Consider the following 15,586-nt stretch of genomic DNA (forward strand, 5'->3'; position numbering starts at 1 on the left):
AGGAACTACATTCACCAGTGACCCCCACGGGTTTTGACATTTGTAGGTACATGCGCACAATCTCCTTCGGCGCCGGCCCATTCTTCAGCCCCTCGCGACCCTCCGTAAACCCGAGGACTACAAGTCCCGGTAGGCTTCGGGTACTTGGTTCCGACTGCACGTGCGCACACCCCTGCCCGCCGGAAGGACCGAGGTTGGCTGTGTTTATCTCGTTGGGGACCCAGGTGTCGGTTGGCGCGCAACCGGCTCTAGACTGCAAGCAGCGCGAGGACCCACGGCCCCGCCCCGGCCCGGCCTGGCAGGTAACCCGCGATGTGTTGAGGGACAAGGAAAATTGGAGGGGCTGGGGTCGCCCATACCTGGAGCTGGAGTCGTGGGGGAGGGGCCTGAGAGTGATGCGGTGGGGGTGGGGAGGGAACTAGGGGGATGATGGGAAAGGAGAGTGTTAATGGGGAAAGAAGGGCTGGGGGAGGATGGTGAGGAAACGGGTGGAGGAGACCTGGTGGCTGGCGGAGGCACCGAAGGGAATTGGAAGGAAGATGGCTATGAAGAGAAGGGGAAGCTGAGGATAATGGAAGAAAAGGAGGGGGAGGGTCTAGTATTGTTGGGGAGGGGAGACTGGGATGACTGGAGGAAGACAGGCATAGCGTCATGTAGAGTGAGGAAGGTCCCTGCCCGAAAGGGGTCGGTGAATATTAGCTTTTTTTTTTTTCCCTTAGTGGAAGAGGGAAAATGGAGGGCTGTCGGGTGGAGCTTGGTGCCGTGGGAGAAGGGAAAAAAGAGAAAGCTGCAAAGCAATCAGGAGATCAAGAAGGGCCAGAAATGGGGAGTGAGCAAGAGACCCCCGGGGGCGGGGAGAGGGGGTATGTACTTTAAGGGAATGGAAGAAGCTAGAGACTGCAGACCCTGAGACAGCGGGGGCTTTTCTCCATGAGTTTGAGTTGTCCTTGTGAAGAAGCTAAGGTTCTGTCAATCTTTGGATGGGATTGCTTCTCCTTTCCCCTGTGAATTCTTTACCTTGACATAGCAGAAGGAGGGAGTAGAAACTATGAGGGAAAATGAAAGACTCGCATTCCTAAACCCCTCAACCTCCTATCTTCCCACAAGCCCAGATCCAAGATCTTTTGGATGGAGGACAGGAATAATGAAGTGAGAGTGGTTTCCTGGTGGGGCTATTTCAGATTTGGCAGGCTGGCTATTTAAAGCATGGGGTGGGGGTGGAGGGTTGAGGGAGGTTGAGGGGGGGGGGGGCGGCTGGCAAGCCAGCTGGAAGCCATGTCTGTTTCTTTTCAGGGGCCTCCCGTGCATTCTCTGTACCTGAGTTTCCGTCAGGTCCTTCCCTCTGCCAGGGCTCCTTGAACAGGGAGCAGATATCCACTCAAACCCAGCAGGTGCCTGCCAGCGAAGGCAATACCAGTTGTAGGAGCATTTGTCTGACAAGGCCTTCAAATGTACCCATTATCACTAGCTTGGCAGGTCATGCCTGGGTCTATTTCTTGTCCTGCCCAAGGGCACTTTTTTTATTTGTTTGCTTTCTTTCTCTCTCTCTCTCTTCTTTTTTTTTTTTTTTTTTTTTAAGATTTTATTTATTCATGAGAGACAGAGAGACAGGCAGAGACACAGAGGGAGAAGCAGGCTCCCCCAGGGGGAGCCCGATGCAGAACCTGATCCCGGGACTCCAGGATCATGCCCTGGGCCGAAGGCAGATGCTCAACCACTGAGCCACCACCCAGGCATCCCATTTCTTTCTCTTTTCTAATGTACCCCTACCCCATCCCCCTTTCAGGAATCCAAGTGGGAGAACTGCTAAAATAGCTTGTTTTTGTTTTTTTGTTTTTTTACAATAGCAGGGTTGGAGAAGTAGCAGGAGAGGAACACTCCTCCTTTCCACCCCTACTGTTCCCAGCAGACACATACCTTTCTGGCTTAAGTTCCTGGTCTTGGCAGTATACCAGGCACAGCTGTCAAAGGAACTCCGAGTGCCTCTGAGGGGCCCTGGATGACCCTGATGACAACAGCTCAACTTGGCAAGAGCTCCCTATAAGGGGCTAACCATCTATAGAGGTCCCTGCCCTGGATCAATCCCACCCTGTCCTGGATCAGGGGACTGTTTCCCTCTAAAGGCCTAAAAGCTTTTTTACCTTGAAGCACCAATGCCAGCTTTCAATGGACTGATTGGGGTTGGCTGGGCTATTAATAGCCCTGAGTATTTTGAGATCCCTTTCCCCACCTTAAAGAGCAGAGATTCTTAGAGAGGTGGCAGTAAGCAGAGCAGAGCCAGAGAGACAAGAGAATGCACTGCCTTGGGAAGGAGGGCAGAGGGGGTGGGGGTGGGGTGGTGCTTGGAGCTTATGCCAGGCCAGGGACACCGTGGCGGTGGAGCCTCTATGAGTAAAGGACCACGCTGAGCCCTTGATCAGCAAATTCTGAGCTGTCAATCAGGTCGGCGTGGTGCCACCCTTTGCTGTGGGAAAACACAGGGCCAGGGCAAGTTCCCTGACCTCTGCAGCTCCCCTGGGGCAAGGCCAGACACCTGAGCTTTGGAAGGGTGGTGTGGGAGGGCCACCAGGGTGACACTTTGAGTCAAGGACTGGTTCTGGGCAGAGTCACGGCGAGCCAGATAAAGGCCTTGCCTGAGGAGCCCGTGGCCCTAACTTGTTTGCAGGTAGCAGAGGCAGCAGGCCGTGCCGGGGGGGCATGTTGCTGTAACCAGTGACCCAGGGGATGTTACGGTGGACAGTGCACCTGGAGGGCGGGCCCCGCAGGGTGAACCATGCTGCAGTGGCTGTTGGGCACCGGGTATACTCCTTCGGGGGTTACTGCTCTGGTGAAGACTATGAAACACTGCGTCAGATTGACGTGCACATTTTCAATGCAGGTAAGCTAATGCTGGGACGATCCCTGGATACCCACATCAGGGAGGGGGATGGGTAGCTGAATGAGGTTTGATGGTGGTCCCCGTGGCCAGAGGGGATGGGGGAATGAATATCTGGTTTGGGAAAAGGTGAACAGCCTGGAGGAGCTTTCCAGGGCTGAGCAGAACTGTGCCCACAGTGTCCTTGCGTTGGACAAAGCTGCCCCCAGTGAGGCCTGCCATCCGTGGGCAGGCTCCTGTGGTACCCTACATGCGGTATGGACACTCAACTGTCCTCATCGACGACACGGTCTTCCTTTGGGGCGGGCGGAACGACACCGAAGGAGCCTGCAATGTGCTATATGCCTTTGATGTCAGTGAGTATGGGTCTCAGAGAAGCTGTGTTCTGCCAAATGATGCCTCAGGGAAATGGGCTGGGAAAGGTGTGGGCTGAGGTGGCTGGGCACCCCACAGTTTAGGAGGGAGTGTCAGGTTGCTTACCTGGCCCATCCTCTCATCTCTTTCAGATACTCACAAATGGTCCACACCCCGAGTGTCAGGAACAGTTCCTGGAGCCCGGGACGGACATTCAGCTTGTGTCCTTGGCAAGACCATGTACATTTTCGGGGGCTATGAGCAGCTGGTAGGAACCCAGAGATTTAGGGTGGGAATGAGAAAGAGGAAGGGAAAATAGAGGGTGATGGAATAGGAGGCTTTGACTTGTTTGAAGGTTTTAAGGGAAGAGGTTGGAGGGTCAGAGAGTGACCACTGATCCCATCTTTTATTGCTTTCTTCACTTCCTTTCTCTTCCCACTCAGGCGGATTGCTTTTCCAATGACATTCACAAGCTGGATACCAGCACCATGACATGGACCCTTATCTGTACAAAGGTGTGCCCTTTCTTCTTTCTTCCAGATCCTTACCCTCGATTCAAGACATCCTAGGAAGCTCAGTGAGAGCAGATCCCTTCTAGCCTTCATGTTGACCCCCTCCTTCTCATCTCTCTGCTCCTGCCCAGGGCAACCCTGCGCGCTGGAGGGACTTCCACTCAGCCACAATGCTGGGCAGTCACATGTATGTCTTTGGGGGCCGTGCTGACCGCTTTGGGCCATTCCATTCCAACAACGAGATTTACTGCAACCGCATCCGTGTCTTTGACACCAGGACTGAGGCCTGGCTGGACTGTCCCCCCACTCCGGTGCTGCCTGAGGGCCGCCGGAGCCACTCAGCCTGTGAGTGTCTGTCTGTCCCTGTGGGAGTTCCCCCTTACCACCCATTGTCATCATACTCCACTTTGCTCTCTCCTTCCAGTTGGCTACAATGGGGAGCTGTACATCTTTGGTGGCTATAATGCAAGGCTGAACCGGCACTTCCATGACCTCTGGAAGTTTAACCCTGGTACAGAAGCACTGCCTTTAAGGGGAAAACAAGTAGCAGCTGACAGAGGAGTCGGGGGAGGGGCGGGGAATCCTGTGAGGGTGGGGGTGGAGAGGCTATCTGGACTGGGCAGGTATTAAAGCTCCACATAAACTGCTTTTCAGTGTCCTTCACATGGAAGAAGATTGAACCGAAGGGGAAGGGGCCATGTCCCCGCCGGCGCCAGTGCTGCTGTATTGTTGGTGACAAGATTGTTCTGTTTGGGGGTACCAGGTTAGGAGGAAAGTGGGGAGGCCTTGGGGAAGGGCCCAGGTCTGTGACTGCACGGGAGGCACTTGAGCAAGAGGGTCCTAGGGCTAGTCTTTCCTCCTTCCTTCATCTCTTTTTTGATCTCTACAGTCCATCTCCTGAGGAAGGTCTGGGAGATGACTTTGACCTCATAGATCATTCTGACTTACACATTTTGGACTTTAGTAAGTACACATATTCCTACAGTGCCGTTGCCACAGAGTCCCTGACTTTGGATGGTGATATTGAGGACTGGACCCTTCCCTTGGCTCTGATCTTTCCCCTCTCCCTAACTTCTCCTTTAAAGGCCCTAGTCTGAAGACTCTGTGTAAACTGGCCGTGATTCAGTATAACCTGGACCAGTCCTGTTTGCCCCATGACATCAGGTACAGTGAGTGCTTGGAGAGGAGGGATTGTTTGAGGGTGAATGGGCAGTAAAAGCAGGATCTGATGAGCTTGGTCTCAGTATAGAGGGGACACAGAGGTTTTTGTTCTGCTGGAGATATGGTGTACTTGTGGAGAATGAGAGGGATTGAGATTCAGAAGTATCAGGTGAGTAAATCATATGGGGAAAAAAAAATCTGGTGTTTTAAACCAAGCTCAGAAGCATCACTTCTTGAGACCTGAGCCTATAATGGTTGTTTTTAATATGCTGAGAAAGTTTGATTAAATTTTTGAAGTCAGGTGCAAAGTACAATTTCAAGAATCTTTGGATCACATTAGTTCCAGAATTAAGGGAGCTCCTTCCAGCTACTTCCTTTTGAATTCCATTCTTCAGTCCAAATCAAGCTCCAGAAGTTATTTGGTGTATAATTGTGTTCTTCTGGGTCATTCTGGACACTTCCCTCTCCTTGTATCAGTTTTGTTTAACTTACTTGCTGAGGGTGTGTGCGTTCAGTATTTGGTGACACAGTGTAAAAGGCTGAACTGATGGATCCTAGGCTGCCTCAGGATTGACACACGTGTAGGTATTTCCTACCAAGTAGACTGTAGTGAAGGTCTTGATGTAAGGAGGAACTTGGTAAATCCTTGTAAAAGAATAGAATTGTCAAAAAGAGAGAGGAAACAAGGGATTGATTTTAATGTGTGAGGGGTGGGGAAGGCTTCTGGAAGCTTAGGAGAAGAGCTGAGTTAGGCTCTTTAAAGGGATAAGAGTGGAGAGCAAAAACACATTCCTGGCTGAGCAGAGGATGAAAGGTAGGTTGGGAAGTTTACTGAACTGTGTATACAGATGATTTTTTCCCAGGTGTTGGGCATAAGGACACATACATAAACACAGGAAGTCTACATAATCTTGCAGGTGAAGGAGTGGGTGATACTGGATTTGGTGGTGGGTGGGGCCTGATAAACTTAGTAAGGCCGTAAGGAAGGAGGTGGCTGTGGGTGGTTGTGTTCTAAGATGTTGAAGGGACTGGTGTGTTCATAGCCTTGTTTGAGCAATTCTGGCCTTGGGGGTGGATGGAGGCTCCCCTATCTGTCCTTTTTGCCTTTCATTTGTTGGCCTTCCAGGTGGGAGCTGAATGCCATGACCACCAACAGCAATATCAGTCGCCCCATCGTCTCCTCCCATGGGTAGGAGAAAGTTGCTGCCGCCTCCCTTCCTGAACCTGCTATTGTGTTCACTGCCCCTTCCCATCCCTCACCTGCCTGCCCCTTTGGACCTGGACTCGGTATACCTCTGCGTGGAGTTGTTGGACTAGAGGTGTTTCTTGTGCTGTGAACTCAGTGGGGAGCTGTAGGGGGGAGGGCGAGTTCCCTCCCCCCTTGGGCCGAGGGCCCCTTCCCTTGGTGCTCTGTCCCGTACACCTCCTTCCAACTGCTCCTGGGTCTCTGCTCTGCCCCAGGCCAGCCAGGCTCTACTGGGAAGCTAAGGAACAGGGGATAAGGGAGAAGCAAGCAGTGTCTGAGCCTCAGGAGCTTCCCCCCCACCCTTGTTTCCGCCCCCTCCCCCGCTTGAGCCATGAGCATCCATTGGGAGCTGAGAGGAGTTGCAACTGTTGCCATGAAACCTCCTTCTCCCTGATCTGGGGAGGCGAGGACCAGCAGATAATCCCACCCTTCCCTGAGCTGTTGCTGTTCCCTGACGCTCCCAGCCAGCTCAGATTTTATAAAAATGAATTAAAAATCTCCAAACGTGTGATCTGTTATTGTGGAAAACGATGGGAGGGTGTGTGGCCGAAGCTTGCAAAGGGGCAGGGTGCTGAGGTTCTGGCTTCGCCGAGAACAAAAGGAAACCAAATACCACCAAGGCCTGGCCCTCGTTTCTCTTGAGCGCGGAGTCCAGCGCCATGGACTAAAAGGTGGCGACAGTCCCTCGAGCGGGCTTCCCCCGCCGCGGGTCCCACCTGTTCACTACGAGTTGCGCAGACGCGGCCTCCTGGGGAGACCGGAAGAGGCGGGCCGGGAACCACGAGAGCGGAAGTAGCGCCATCGCTGCCGCCGCGGCCGACCGGCCAATGCCTAGAGCGAGTTCCCGCGCCCCGGCGGCTGCCGGGTCTCCCCGCGGGGCCCGGGTCTGCGGGGAGGACTCTGGGGGCCTGCGGAAGGGTGAGGCCCCGGTGCCGGGGCAGCGGGGTGCCGGGGAGACGGGCAGGTGGCGGCGCCGTCCCCGTCTCTAAAGCGGCGGCCGACGCGTTGGGCCGTAGGGGGAGCTTCCCGGGTTAGGAGATCCTGGGCAGTGGCTGAAAGGAGGATGGGGTGGTTTTCCGCAGGGAGAAACCGCTTGGGCGAAAGCACAATCAGGAGAGGCATGGGTTGCTGGGGCAGGGTTAGCAGATCAGGATTCACACATTTCGCAGACATTCTTTGAGCTTCTACCGTGTACAGGCTGTTCTGGATGTGGTTCTAGCTGTAGATGTAGCGGTGAGTAAAGCACTCCACTCCCCCGGGCGCCGCTGGCTCAGTGGGAGAAGCGTGCAACTCTTTTTTTTTATTTTTTTTAAATTTATTTATAATAGGCACACAGTGAGAGAGAGAGAGAGAGGCATAGACACAGGCAGAGGGAGAAGCAGGCTCCATGCACCGGGAGCCCGACGTGGGATTCGATCCCGGGTCTCCAGGGTCGTGCCCTGGGCCAAAGGCAGGCGCCAAACCGCTGCGCCACCCAGGGATCCCAGAAGCGTGCAACTCTTGATCTCAGAGTTGTCGGTTCAAGCACCACATTGGGTGTAGAGATTACTTAAAAGCCTTATTTTTTAAAAAAAGATTTCATTTATTTATTCATGAGAGACACAGGCAGAGGGAGAAGGAGGCTCCTCGCAGGGAGCCCGATGTGGGACTCCATCCTGGGACCGGGATCACGCCCTGAGCTACCCAGGCGTCCCTAGGATTAAAATCTTAAAAAAAAAAAAAAAATATCATGAAACTTACTTTTCAAAAAGGGTGACCAAAAAAAAAAAAAAAAAGGTAAATTCATACATTAAAAGGCAACAGAGCATGGGATTATATATTTTTAAAGATAAGTTTTATGATATGTGAATTATATCTCAGTTTTTTAAGAAGACTATAAGGGCTATAGAGAGAAAGCAATTTTAAATAGAGAAGGCCTCACTGAGTAGATGACATTTGAGCAACAGCTTGAAGGACATGAAGGAGCAAGCAATAAATGGATCTGGAGAAAACTTCCAAGCAGAGGCAACATCAAATACAAAGGAACTGCTCCGGGAACACTGACCTTTTTTTTTTTTTAAGATTTCATTTATTTATTCATGAGAGAGACAGAGAGAGAGAGAGGGGGGCAGAGGGAGAAGCAGGCCCGAGTTCGACACAACTCATTCCACGTTTCCAGGACTACACCCTGGGCTGAAGGTGGCGCTAAACCGCTGAGCTACCCAGGCTGCCCAACACTGACCTTTTTGCTCATGAACTGCTAGGAGACCAGTTGAGAGGAGTGGGAAAGAGATTAGTAGGACGTGAGCTAGAGATCACCTGGGGGCTTTCAAACCATTATAAAGCCCTGTAGCTTTTACTCCGATCATGAGGAGGCCCTTGAGGAGTTTTGGGTTCTGAAGTGATGTGATCTGAAGCATATATGTATGGAAAAGAGGTGGGAGTGATGAGATCAGCTTTGCATTTTACAGGCCTCTGTCAAGCCTGGAGTGGGAAGCCTCGCTTTGGGAGGAGTCAGAGGTTGGGAGACCAGTTAGGAGGCTAGAGCACTGGCTCAGGTGAGGTGCTGAGAGTATGAAGCAGAGCATGGGCAGTGGTGACCGAGCAAGGGAAACAAGCCCTGTGGAGAAGCCTGTAGAGGCATGATTAAAAGAGAGAATGAAAAAGAAGGGACTGTGGCTTGGCCCACCGCCAGTTTTACAGCCCTTAGCCAGGTGAGGCCACAGGTGGCTGGAATGGTTGGGAAGGTAGATGTCAGCATAGCATTATTATGACCTGTGCTGCTTGGGGCCTATAGTGATTGGTCTGGTGGGGACACTGGAAAGGAGGGTGGGATGAGGTCTCTGCAGCACTAGGAGATTTTGTGCTGACTTGTGTCCCCACCCCTCTGCAGACACATCTGACATGTCCTTTGAAGAGCTGTTGGAATTGCAGAGCCAAGTGGGGACTAAGACATACAAACGGTTGGTAGCTGGAAACAGTTCTAAGAAGGAAGGCTCTAGACCACGTGTCCAAAATGCCTGTGTTGCAGATAAGCACAGGTGAGGAACTGAGGAATACTTGGGACCTTCAGTAGGTGTCTGAATTCTTAAGTGGGAGGCCTTTGATCATGACTGGAGACCTGGGGTGCCTGGCTGGCTTGGCATGTGCCAGAAATGGCACCTGGATGACTCAGTTGGTTAAGCATCTACCTTCTGCTCAGGTCATGATCCCAGGGTCCTGGGATCGAGCCCCGTGTCAGGCTCTCTGCTCGGTGAGGAGCCTGCTTCTCCCTCTCCCCTGCTTGTGCTCTCTCTCTTACATTCTCTCTCAAATAAACAAGATCTTAACAAAAAAACTAAAATAAAATTAAGGGCGCCTGGGTGGTTCAGTCAGTTAAGTGTCCGACTCTTGATTTCAGCTCAAGTCATGATTTCAGGGTTGTGAGATCGAGCCCCTCATCAGGCTCACACGCTGAGCATGGAGCCTGCTTGATTTTCTCCGTCTCTTCTGCCTCTCCCTGCTGCTCTTGTGCATTCTTTTTCTTTCTCTCTAAAAAATAATAAAAATAAAATCTTAAAAAAAAAAAAAAAAAAAAAAGACTGGAGACCCCAGACATGTCTAATTTCTCCATAGGCCTCTGGAAATGTCAGCCAAGGTCCGGGTGCCATTTTTGCGTCAAGTTGTCCCCATCAGTAAGAAGGTAAGGAAGAGGCAGGAAGAAAGAAGTCTCTCAGGGGAGACTGAACAGTTGTTTTATTCTCTCTTTCTCTCTCCCCAAAGGTAGCCCGGGACCCCCGCTTTGACGATCTGTCAGGAGAATATAATCCTGAGGTGTTTGACAAAACATATGAATTCCTGAATGACATCCGAGCCAAAGAGAAAGAGGTTTGGAACATGAGACTGGCTCCTGGGGATTCTGAGGGGTGGGAAGTTAGGGTACACGTTAGAGAGTCAGGCAGAGGGGAACAGGGCGCATAGTGGTGGGCAGATTTATTTCTCCTTAACTGGTTTAACTCTCCCTAATTTGCTTTCTCTATTCAAATCCTGGTTCATTAATTTACTACCTGTGTGACTATTGGTAGTTTTCAAATCATGAAGAGATAATATTCAGATTTCATAGTGTTATTATGTTAATATATATGAACCTCTTAGAATAATGCTTGGCACAAAATTTCAGTTAACATTTACAGACTGCTAACCATCATATTCATTTTACAATGTGGAGCTTGTGAAAAAGCAGTTGAAGAAGCACCATTCAGGGCAGGAGCATGAGAAACTGCAGCAGCTGCTTCAGAGAATGGTGAGTGGGTCAGAGTTGCAGGTGGGCGGTGAGAACAGTTCAAGTCAGTCAGGAGGTGGTTCACGGTCCCTCCTACCCACCCATCTCACCCACCTCCTCTTTGCTTCTCAGGAGCAGCAAGAAATGGCACAGCAGGAACGCAGGAGGCAACAGGAGCTGCGCCTGGCCCTGAAGCAGGAGCAGAGGGCTCGGGCCCAGCAGGGCCATCGGCCATACTTCCTGAAGAAATGTGAGTGGGGCACAGCCATCCCAGGCTGGTTACAGGGACAGGCTTGGGTGGCCATAGAAGCAGCATGCTGCGTTGGGGGTCCAGGAGCCTCCCTAAGGCAGGCACAAAGGTAGAAATAGGAAGGGGGAGTTATTTGTGACTCTTCTTATATCCCTAAGTATAGATTATGGACAAGGAGTGTTGCTTTTATCTCTCCCTGCCTCCCTTCCATATGCTGGGCCAGGCACATGGAAGGAGCTCACAGTTGGTGTAATAGAGCAAGCAGAGGATGGTAGGAAAAAAATCCATGTGCTGCCCTCACCAGTGAATTGCAACCAAGTCACATATCCTGACATAATGGTTGAGAGGTACAGACCCGGGGAAAGGGAGAGAAGAATGCCTCCTCCTTTGATTACCAGCTTTCTTTCTCCTTGTCCTCTAGCTGAGCAGCGGCAATTGGTCCTAGCTGAGAAGTTCAAGGAGCTGAAACGCAGCAAGAGGCTAGAGAGCTTCTTGAGTCGAAAGAGGCGCCGAAATGCAGGCAAGGACCGGAGACATCTCCCTTTGAGCAAAGAGTAATAAAGAACTGTTCTGAGCTCTACCACTGCCCCAGTGAGAAATGGATCTGCAGGGACAGACTTGGGCTTGGCCTCTTCTGGTTCTTTTCCACTCAAGGGTGAGGATCATAGCTGCCCTTGAGCTAGATTAGCTCAAAGATGACTAGAGGGTCTTGGACTACCCCAAGGTTGGACAAGAAGAGCAGCTCAGCTTGTACTCTGGCACACTTCCTCTGCTTGGATCTGGTTCATCATGGCTTCATGTCCTCCCATCCTTACTTTAAACCAATGATTGTGGTATAGAAATAAAAGGGCCAATGAGTGATCTTCAGGCTGGTGAAAGCCATGAAGTCCGTGGATGCCTCCTAGGGCTGGAGCCAGTTCGTAAACATTCCTGTCACTCTTCTTTTTATTATTATTATTTTTTTTTTAAAGATTTTATTTATTTATTCATGAGAGACACAGAGAGAGAGGCAGAGACACAGGCAGAGGGAGAAGTAGGCTCCATGCAGGGAGCCCGATGTGGGACTCGATCCTGGGACTCCAGGATCAGGCCTTGGGCTGAAGGCAGGTGCCAAACCACTGAGCCACCCAGGGATCCCTCTTCTTTTTATTATTAACTGTTTTTTTTGGTGCGATTGTGGGTGACCTAGAACTACTGTTTCAGCAGGCCACATGTAGGGGCTGGCAACAAATGTAAGGCTCCCACAAAGGAGGATATCAGACCAGAGATCCCTCAAAGAAGACACAGTCATTGAAAGAGTGGACCACTCCCACAGCTCACCTACTTAGCTTTGGTCTGGATACAAGAGGAGGTAGGGGATGAGGACAAGAAGTTTCCCCAATAATGTGTTAGCACAGCTGGCCCTAAGCACTGTTTGGGTCTAGAGTTCATACTACCTGTGTAGACTGGAAAATTCTTAAGGTAATAATTCAGTTCAAAGTGGTCTCAGGTTGTTTTTAGGCACTTGGCAGAAGCAAATGTAATCTTCTCTTGAGGTTTGTACTTTAAATCCAAGCTTCAAGGAATTCCTTCAGATAAAATTTGAAGGAATGTGTGCTTTCAGTGAAAATACAAAGTACACAAGGAAAGAAATCACCATGAGTAAGAGTCATTAGGGACACTAGGCAACGGAGTCAGACCAACAAAGACATATTAGAAATACAAAATACAAAATATAGGAGCTCCTGGATGGCTCAGTAGGTTAAGCATCCGACTCATGATTTTGGCTTGGTTCTGATGATCTCAGGGTCATGGGATTGAGCCCTGTGTCCTTGCTCAACAGGAGTCTGCTGAGATTCTCTCCCTCTGCCCCTCGCTCTCTTTCTCTAAAATACATAAATAAATCTTAAAAAAAAAAACACACACAAAACATAAGATATCTTGCTTATACTTAGAAAGTATGACTAAAGAAAATCTCTAAAAGGACCGAATTGGTCTGATAAAAAATAAAGCTTTTAAAAATGAACATTAAACTATTTGAAGTTAGAAACTTTATCGTTAAACAACAGATTAGACATACCTAAAAGGAGAATGAAGTGGAAGTACATCTGAAGTTACATAGGTGGAGCCACAGGGATACAGAGAAATGGAAACTAAGCGAAAGGTTAAAAAATACGGAAGATAGATTGAGAAGGTGTGATACATATAATCAATTCCAAGGGAGAGAATATATTTTTTTAAAGGTTTTATTTAGGGGATCCCTGGGTGGCTCAGCGGTTTCGCGCCTGCCTTTGGCCCAGGGCGCGATCCTGGGGTCCCGGGATTCAGTCCCGCATCGGGCTCCCGGCATGGAGCCTGCTTCTCCCTCTGCCTGTGTCTCTGCCTCTCTCTCTCTCTCTCTCTATCATAAATAAACAAATCTTTAAAATTTTTTAAAAAATAAATAAATAAATAAATAAATAAATAAATAAATAAAGGTTTTATTTATTCATGAGAGAGACAGAAAAAGAGGCAGAGACACAGGCAGAGGGAGAAGCAGGCTCCATGCAGGGAGCCCAATGTGGGACTTGACCCGGGACTCTGGGACCACGCCCTGAGCCAAAGGCAGACACTCAATCGCCGAGGCACCCAGGTATCCCCAGAAGAGAGAATATTTCAAAGAAGCTGAGAATTTTGTAGAATTGAAATGTATCAATCCTAAGCCTCAGAAAGCCTAATTTTTGTTTTTGTTTTAAGATTTTATTTATTTATTTATTAATGAGAGATACAGAGAGAGAGGCAGAGACACAGGCAGAGGAAGAAGCAGGCTCCATACAGGGAGCCTGACGTGGGACTCGATCCCGAGTCTCCAGGATCATGCCCTGGGCCAAAGGCAGGCGCCAAACCACTGAGCCGCCCAGGTGTCCCAAGCCTAGTTAATTTTAAGCAGGACTGAAAAAAAGAATTGATAGCTGCCTCAGGTGGTAAAGTGTGTGACTCTTGATCTTGGGGTTGTGAGAGTTCAAGCCCCATATTGGGCATAGAGTTTTTTTTTTTTTAATTTGATAAATCGTGAGAAATTATAAAATACGGGAAAGCTATCTAAAAAGTAGCTATCAGCGATGCCTGGTGGCTCAGTGGTTGAGCATCTGCCTTTGGCTCAGGGTGTGATCCGGGGTCTGGGGATCGAGTCCCACATCAGGCTTCCTGCATGGAGCCTGCTCCCCCCTCTGCCTGTGTCTCTGCCTCTCTCTCTGTCTGTGTCTCATGAATAAATAAATAGAATCTTTTAAAAAATAATAAAAATAAAAAGTAGCTATCAGGAAAAGGAACAATCAGAAGCTAGGCTAATGCTTGATGCTTCAGGGATGATGGAAAAGATGTTTAAGTGTGAGATGAGCTTAAAATGTTCATCTCCCAGTGATTGATTGTAAGCTGAGGGCTGAAGCTACCAGGATAAGTTGCCTTGCCAGGAGGGATCCAGTGCTACTGAGTCTCTTGTCATGTATCAATCCTACTTTAGAGCCAAAGAACAGAGTCTGGCTGAGAAGAGCAAAAGTATTGAACGCTTGGATTCACAGAAACACTTGAGAAAAGCTAAAAAAAAAAAAAATTAAAATAAAAAAATAAGGAGTAATGGTTGGCAGACAGGTATGAGCAGTTAAAAGCACCCTAAATCCTACCTTGGAACCAGAGTGTGGTGAAGCTCTTCCTGCTGCCACCAGAGTTACTCCACTTTCTTTCCTGGCCTGCCTAGTTTGAGAAATCCCTAGCAGACACATTTGATTAGCTAAGCCTTGGTTATGTTACAAGGGGATTGCTGGGAAAGCCAACTATGTGGTGGGAGATGAGCTCTATGTTCCAAGGTGATTTGTGTGGAGTTTCCAAGCATGAGAAGGGGCTTCAGATGAAGGGGTCAAAATGGGTGTATTGCCGCCCCCACCTCGAGACCTTTTCCCCTTCATCTCAAGGACACACAGGAGACATGGGAAAGCCTTGAGCTACAGCTACGGGTTAGTTGGTCTGTTTGTTTTTTGTTTTTTTATTGGCAATATATTGAGATATAATTCCATATTATATGGTTTACCCATTTAAATTGTACAATTCAGTAGTTTTTAGTATATTAAGAGTTGCACAACCACAATTTTGTAATATTTTTGACACTCCAAAAAGAAATCCCATACCTTCTAGCAGACACTCCCCATTTCTTCCCAGTCTCCCCAGCTCTAGGCAGCCACTACACCACTTTCTAGATTTGCCTATTTTGAGACATTTTATGTAAGTGGAACCAATATGTGATCGTTTGCATACCAGTCAGCCAGGTGTCTGGGATATAAGGAACCGAGGCTGTGAGGAGGATCTCTCAAGGGGTACAGGAGCAAACCTCTGTCCAAGTCAGACAGGAAGCGTGTGCACTGTAGGGATGGCAAGTCCTTAGGGCAGGGGAGGGGCCGCATATCTTCCCTGGTGCTGGTGAGAGGGCAGTCAGGACTGTTCACCTGGATGGCTGGCTTTGGACAAATTAGGCCAAAATCTGGGGGTGGGGTTAGATTGTGTGCTGAGGACAGTGTGTAACACAGGAGCTGGATTGCAGGCAGGAATGTGCAGGGTGTTGGGGCCACCACGGCCAGTATATCCTTCCCATAAGAATTGCAAGAGACTCGTCCATTGCAGATAAGCAGGTAGGCACTCTGTGGGACACTGATGGGCAGGGTGACTGAGCAGGGGTGAATAAGAGGTTAAACCTACAGCTTAGCCCACACGGGAGCCCAGCAGCAACTCAGGGGGTAGCAGTGGGAGAGTCCCATCCTGTCACCTGTATGGTACATTCTGATCTGGCTACTACAGCATGAAGTCTCTCTGGGTTTCTGATGGAGGATAGGCTCATAAAGAGCACAAGAACCCTGAAAAAGGCAAAAGGTTCTAGCCCCTGAGAGCTAACTCAAAAATAAGGGTATGGGAGCACTTGGGTGGCTCAGCAGTTGAGTGT

At 49.6% G+C, this 15,586-nt stretch overlaps 1 protein-coding gene across 7 annotated transcripts; it reads left to right on the plus strand.

The window, feature by feature from the left end:
• Positions 1-32: 32 nt before the first annotated feature.
• KLHDC3 (kelch domain containing 3) lies at positions 33-11,505 on the plus strand. 7 transcript variants are annotated; one of them, XM_025418826.3, is made up of 15 exons: positions 33-302; positions 2,666-2,878; positions 3,055-3,231; positions 3,382-3,497; positions 3,673-3,744; positions 3,873-4,086; positions 4,166-4,252; positions 4,396-4,504; positions 4,631-4,704; positions 9,021-9,168; positions 9,743-9,809; positions 9,890-9,994; positions 10,335-10,409; positions 10,521-10,638; positions 11,060-11,505. In XM_025418826.3, the coding sequence occupies exons 2-15, from the start codon at positions 2,725-2,727 to the stop codon at positions 11,194-11,196; spliced, it is 1,653 nt and encodes a 550-aa protein (XP_025274611.3). In that variant the 5' UTR covers positions 33-302; positions 2,666-2,724; the 3' UTR covers positions 11,197-11,505. The 7 variants fall into 7 exon arrangements, with proteins under 7 accessions (XP_025274611.3, XP_025274605.3, XP_025274608.3 ...); XM_025418823.3 differs by lacking the exons at positions 33-302; positions 9,021-9,168; positions 9,743-9,809; ... (2 more) ...; positions 10,521-10,638; positions 11,060-11,505 and adding exons at positions 634-1,149; positions 1,294-1,391; positions 4,827-4,905; positions 6,029-6,646; XM_025418820.3 differs by lacking the exons at positions 9,021-9,168; positions 9,743-9,809; positions 9,890-9,994; ... (1 more) ...; positions 10,521-10,638; positions 11,060-11,505 and adding exons at positions 4,827-4,905; positions 6,029-6,646.
• The last annotated feature ends 4,081 nt before the right edge of the window (positions 11,506-15,586 follow it).

This window comes from Canis lupus, chromosome 12 (genome assembly GCF_003254725.2).
Source record: "Canis lupus dingo isolate Sandy chromosome 12, ASM325472v2, whole genome shotgun sequence".
In the NCBI taxonomy this organism is placed as follows: Eukaryota; Metazoa; Chordata; class Mammalia; order Carnivora; family Canidae; genus Canis; species Canis lupus.

Excerpts from the sequence above, each read along its gene's own strand:
- KLHDC3 (XM_025418826.3), top strand. The coding sequence starts at position 2,725 with ATGTTACGGTGGACAGTGCACCTGGAGGGCGGGCCCCGCAGGGTGAAC. Across the intron at positions 4,253-4,395 it reads CCTCTGGAAGTTTAACCCTG|TGTCCTTCACATGGAAGAAG; the intron begins GTACAGAAGCAC and ends ACTGCTTTTCAG. Across the intron at positions 9,995-10,334 it reads TCCGAGCCAAAGAGAAAGAG|CTTGTGAAAAAGCAGTTGAA; the intron begins GTTTGGAACATG and ends TACAATGTGGAG.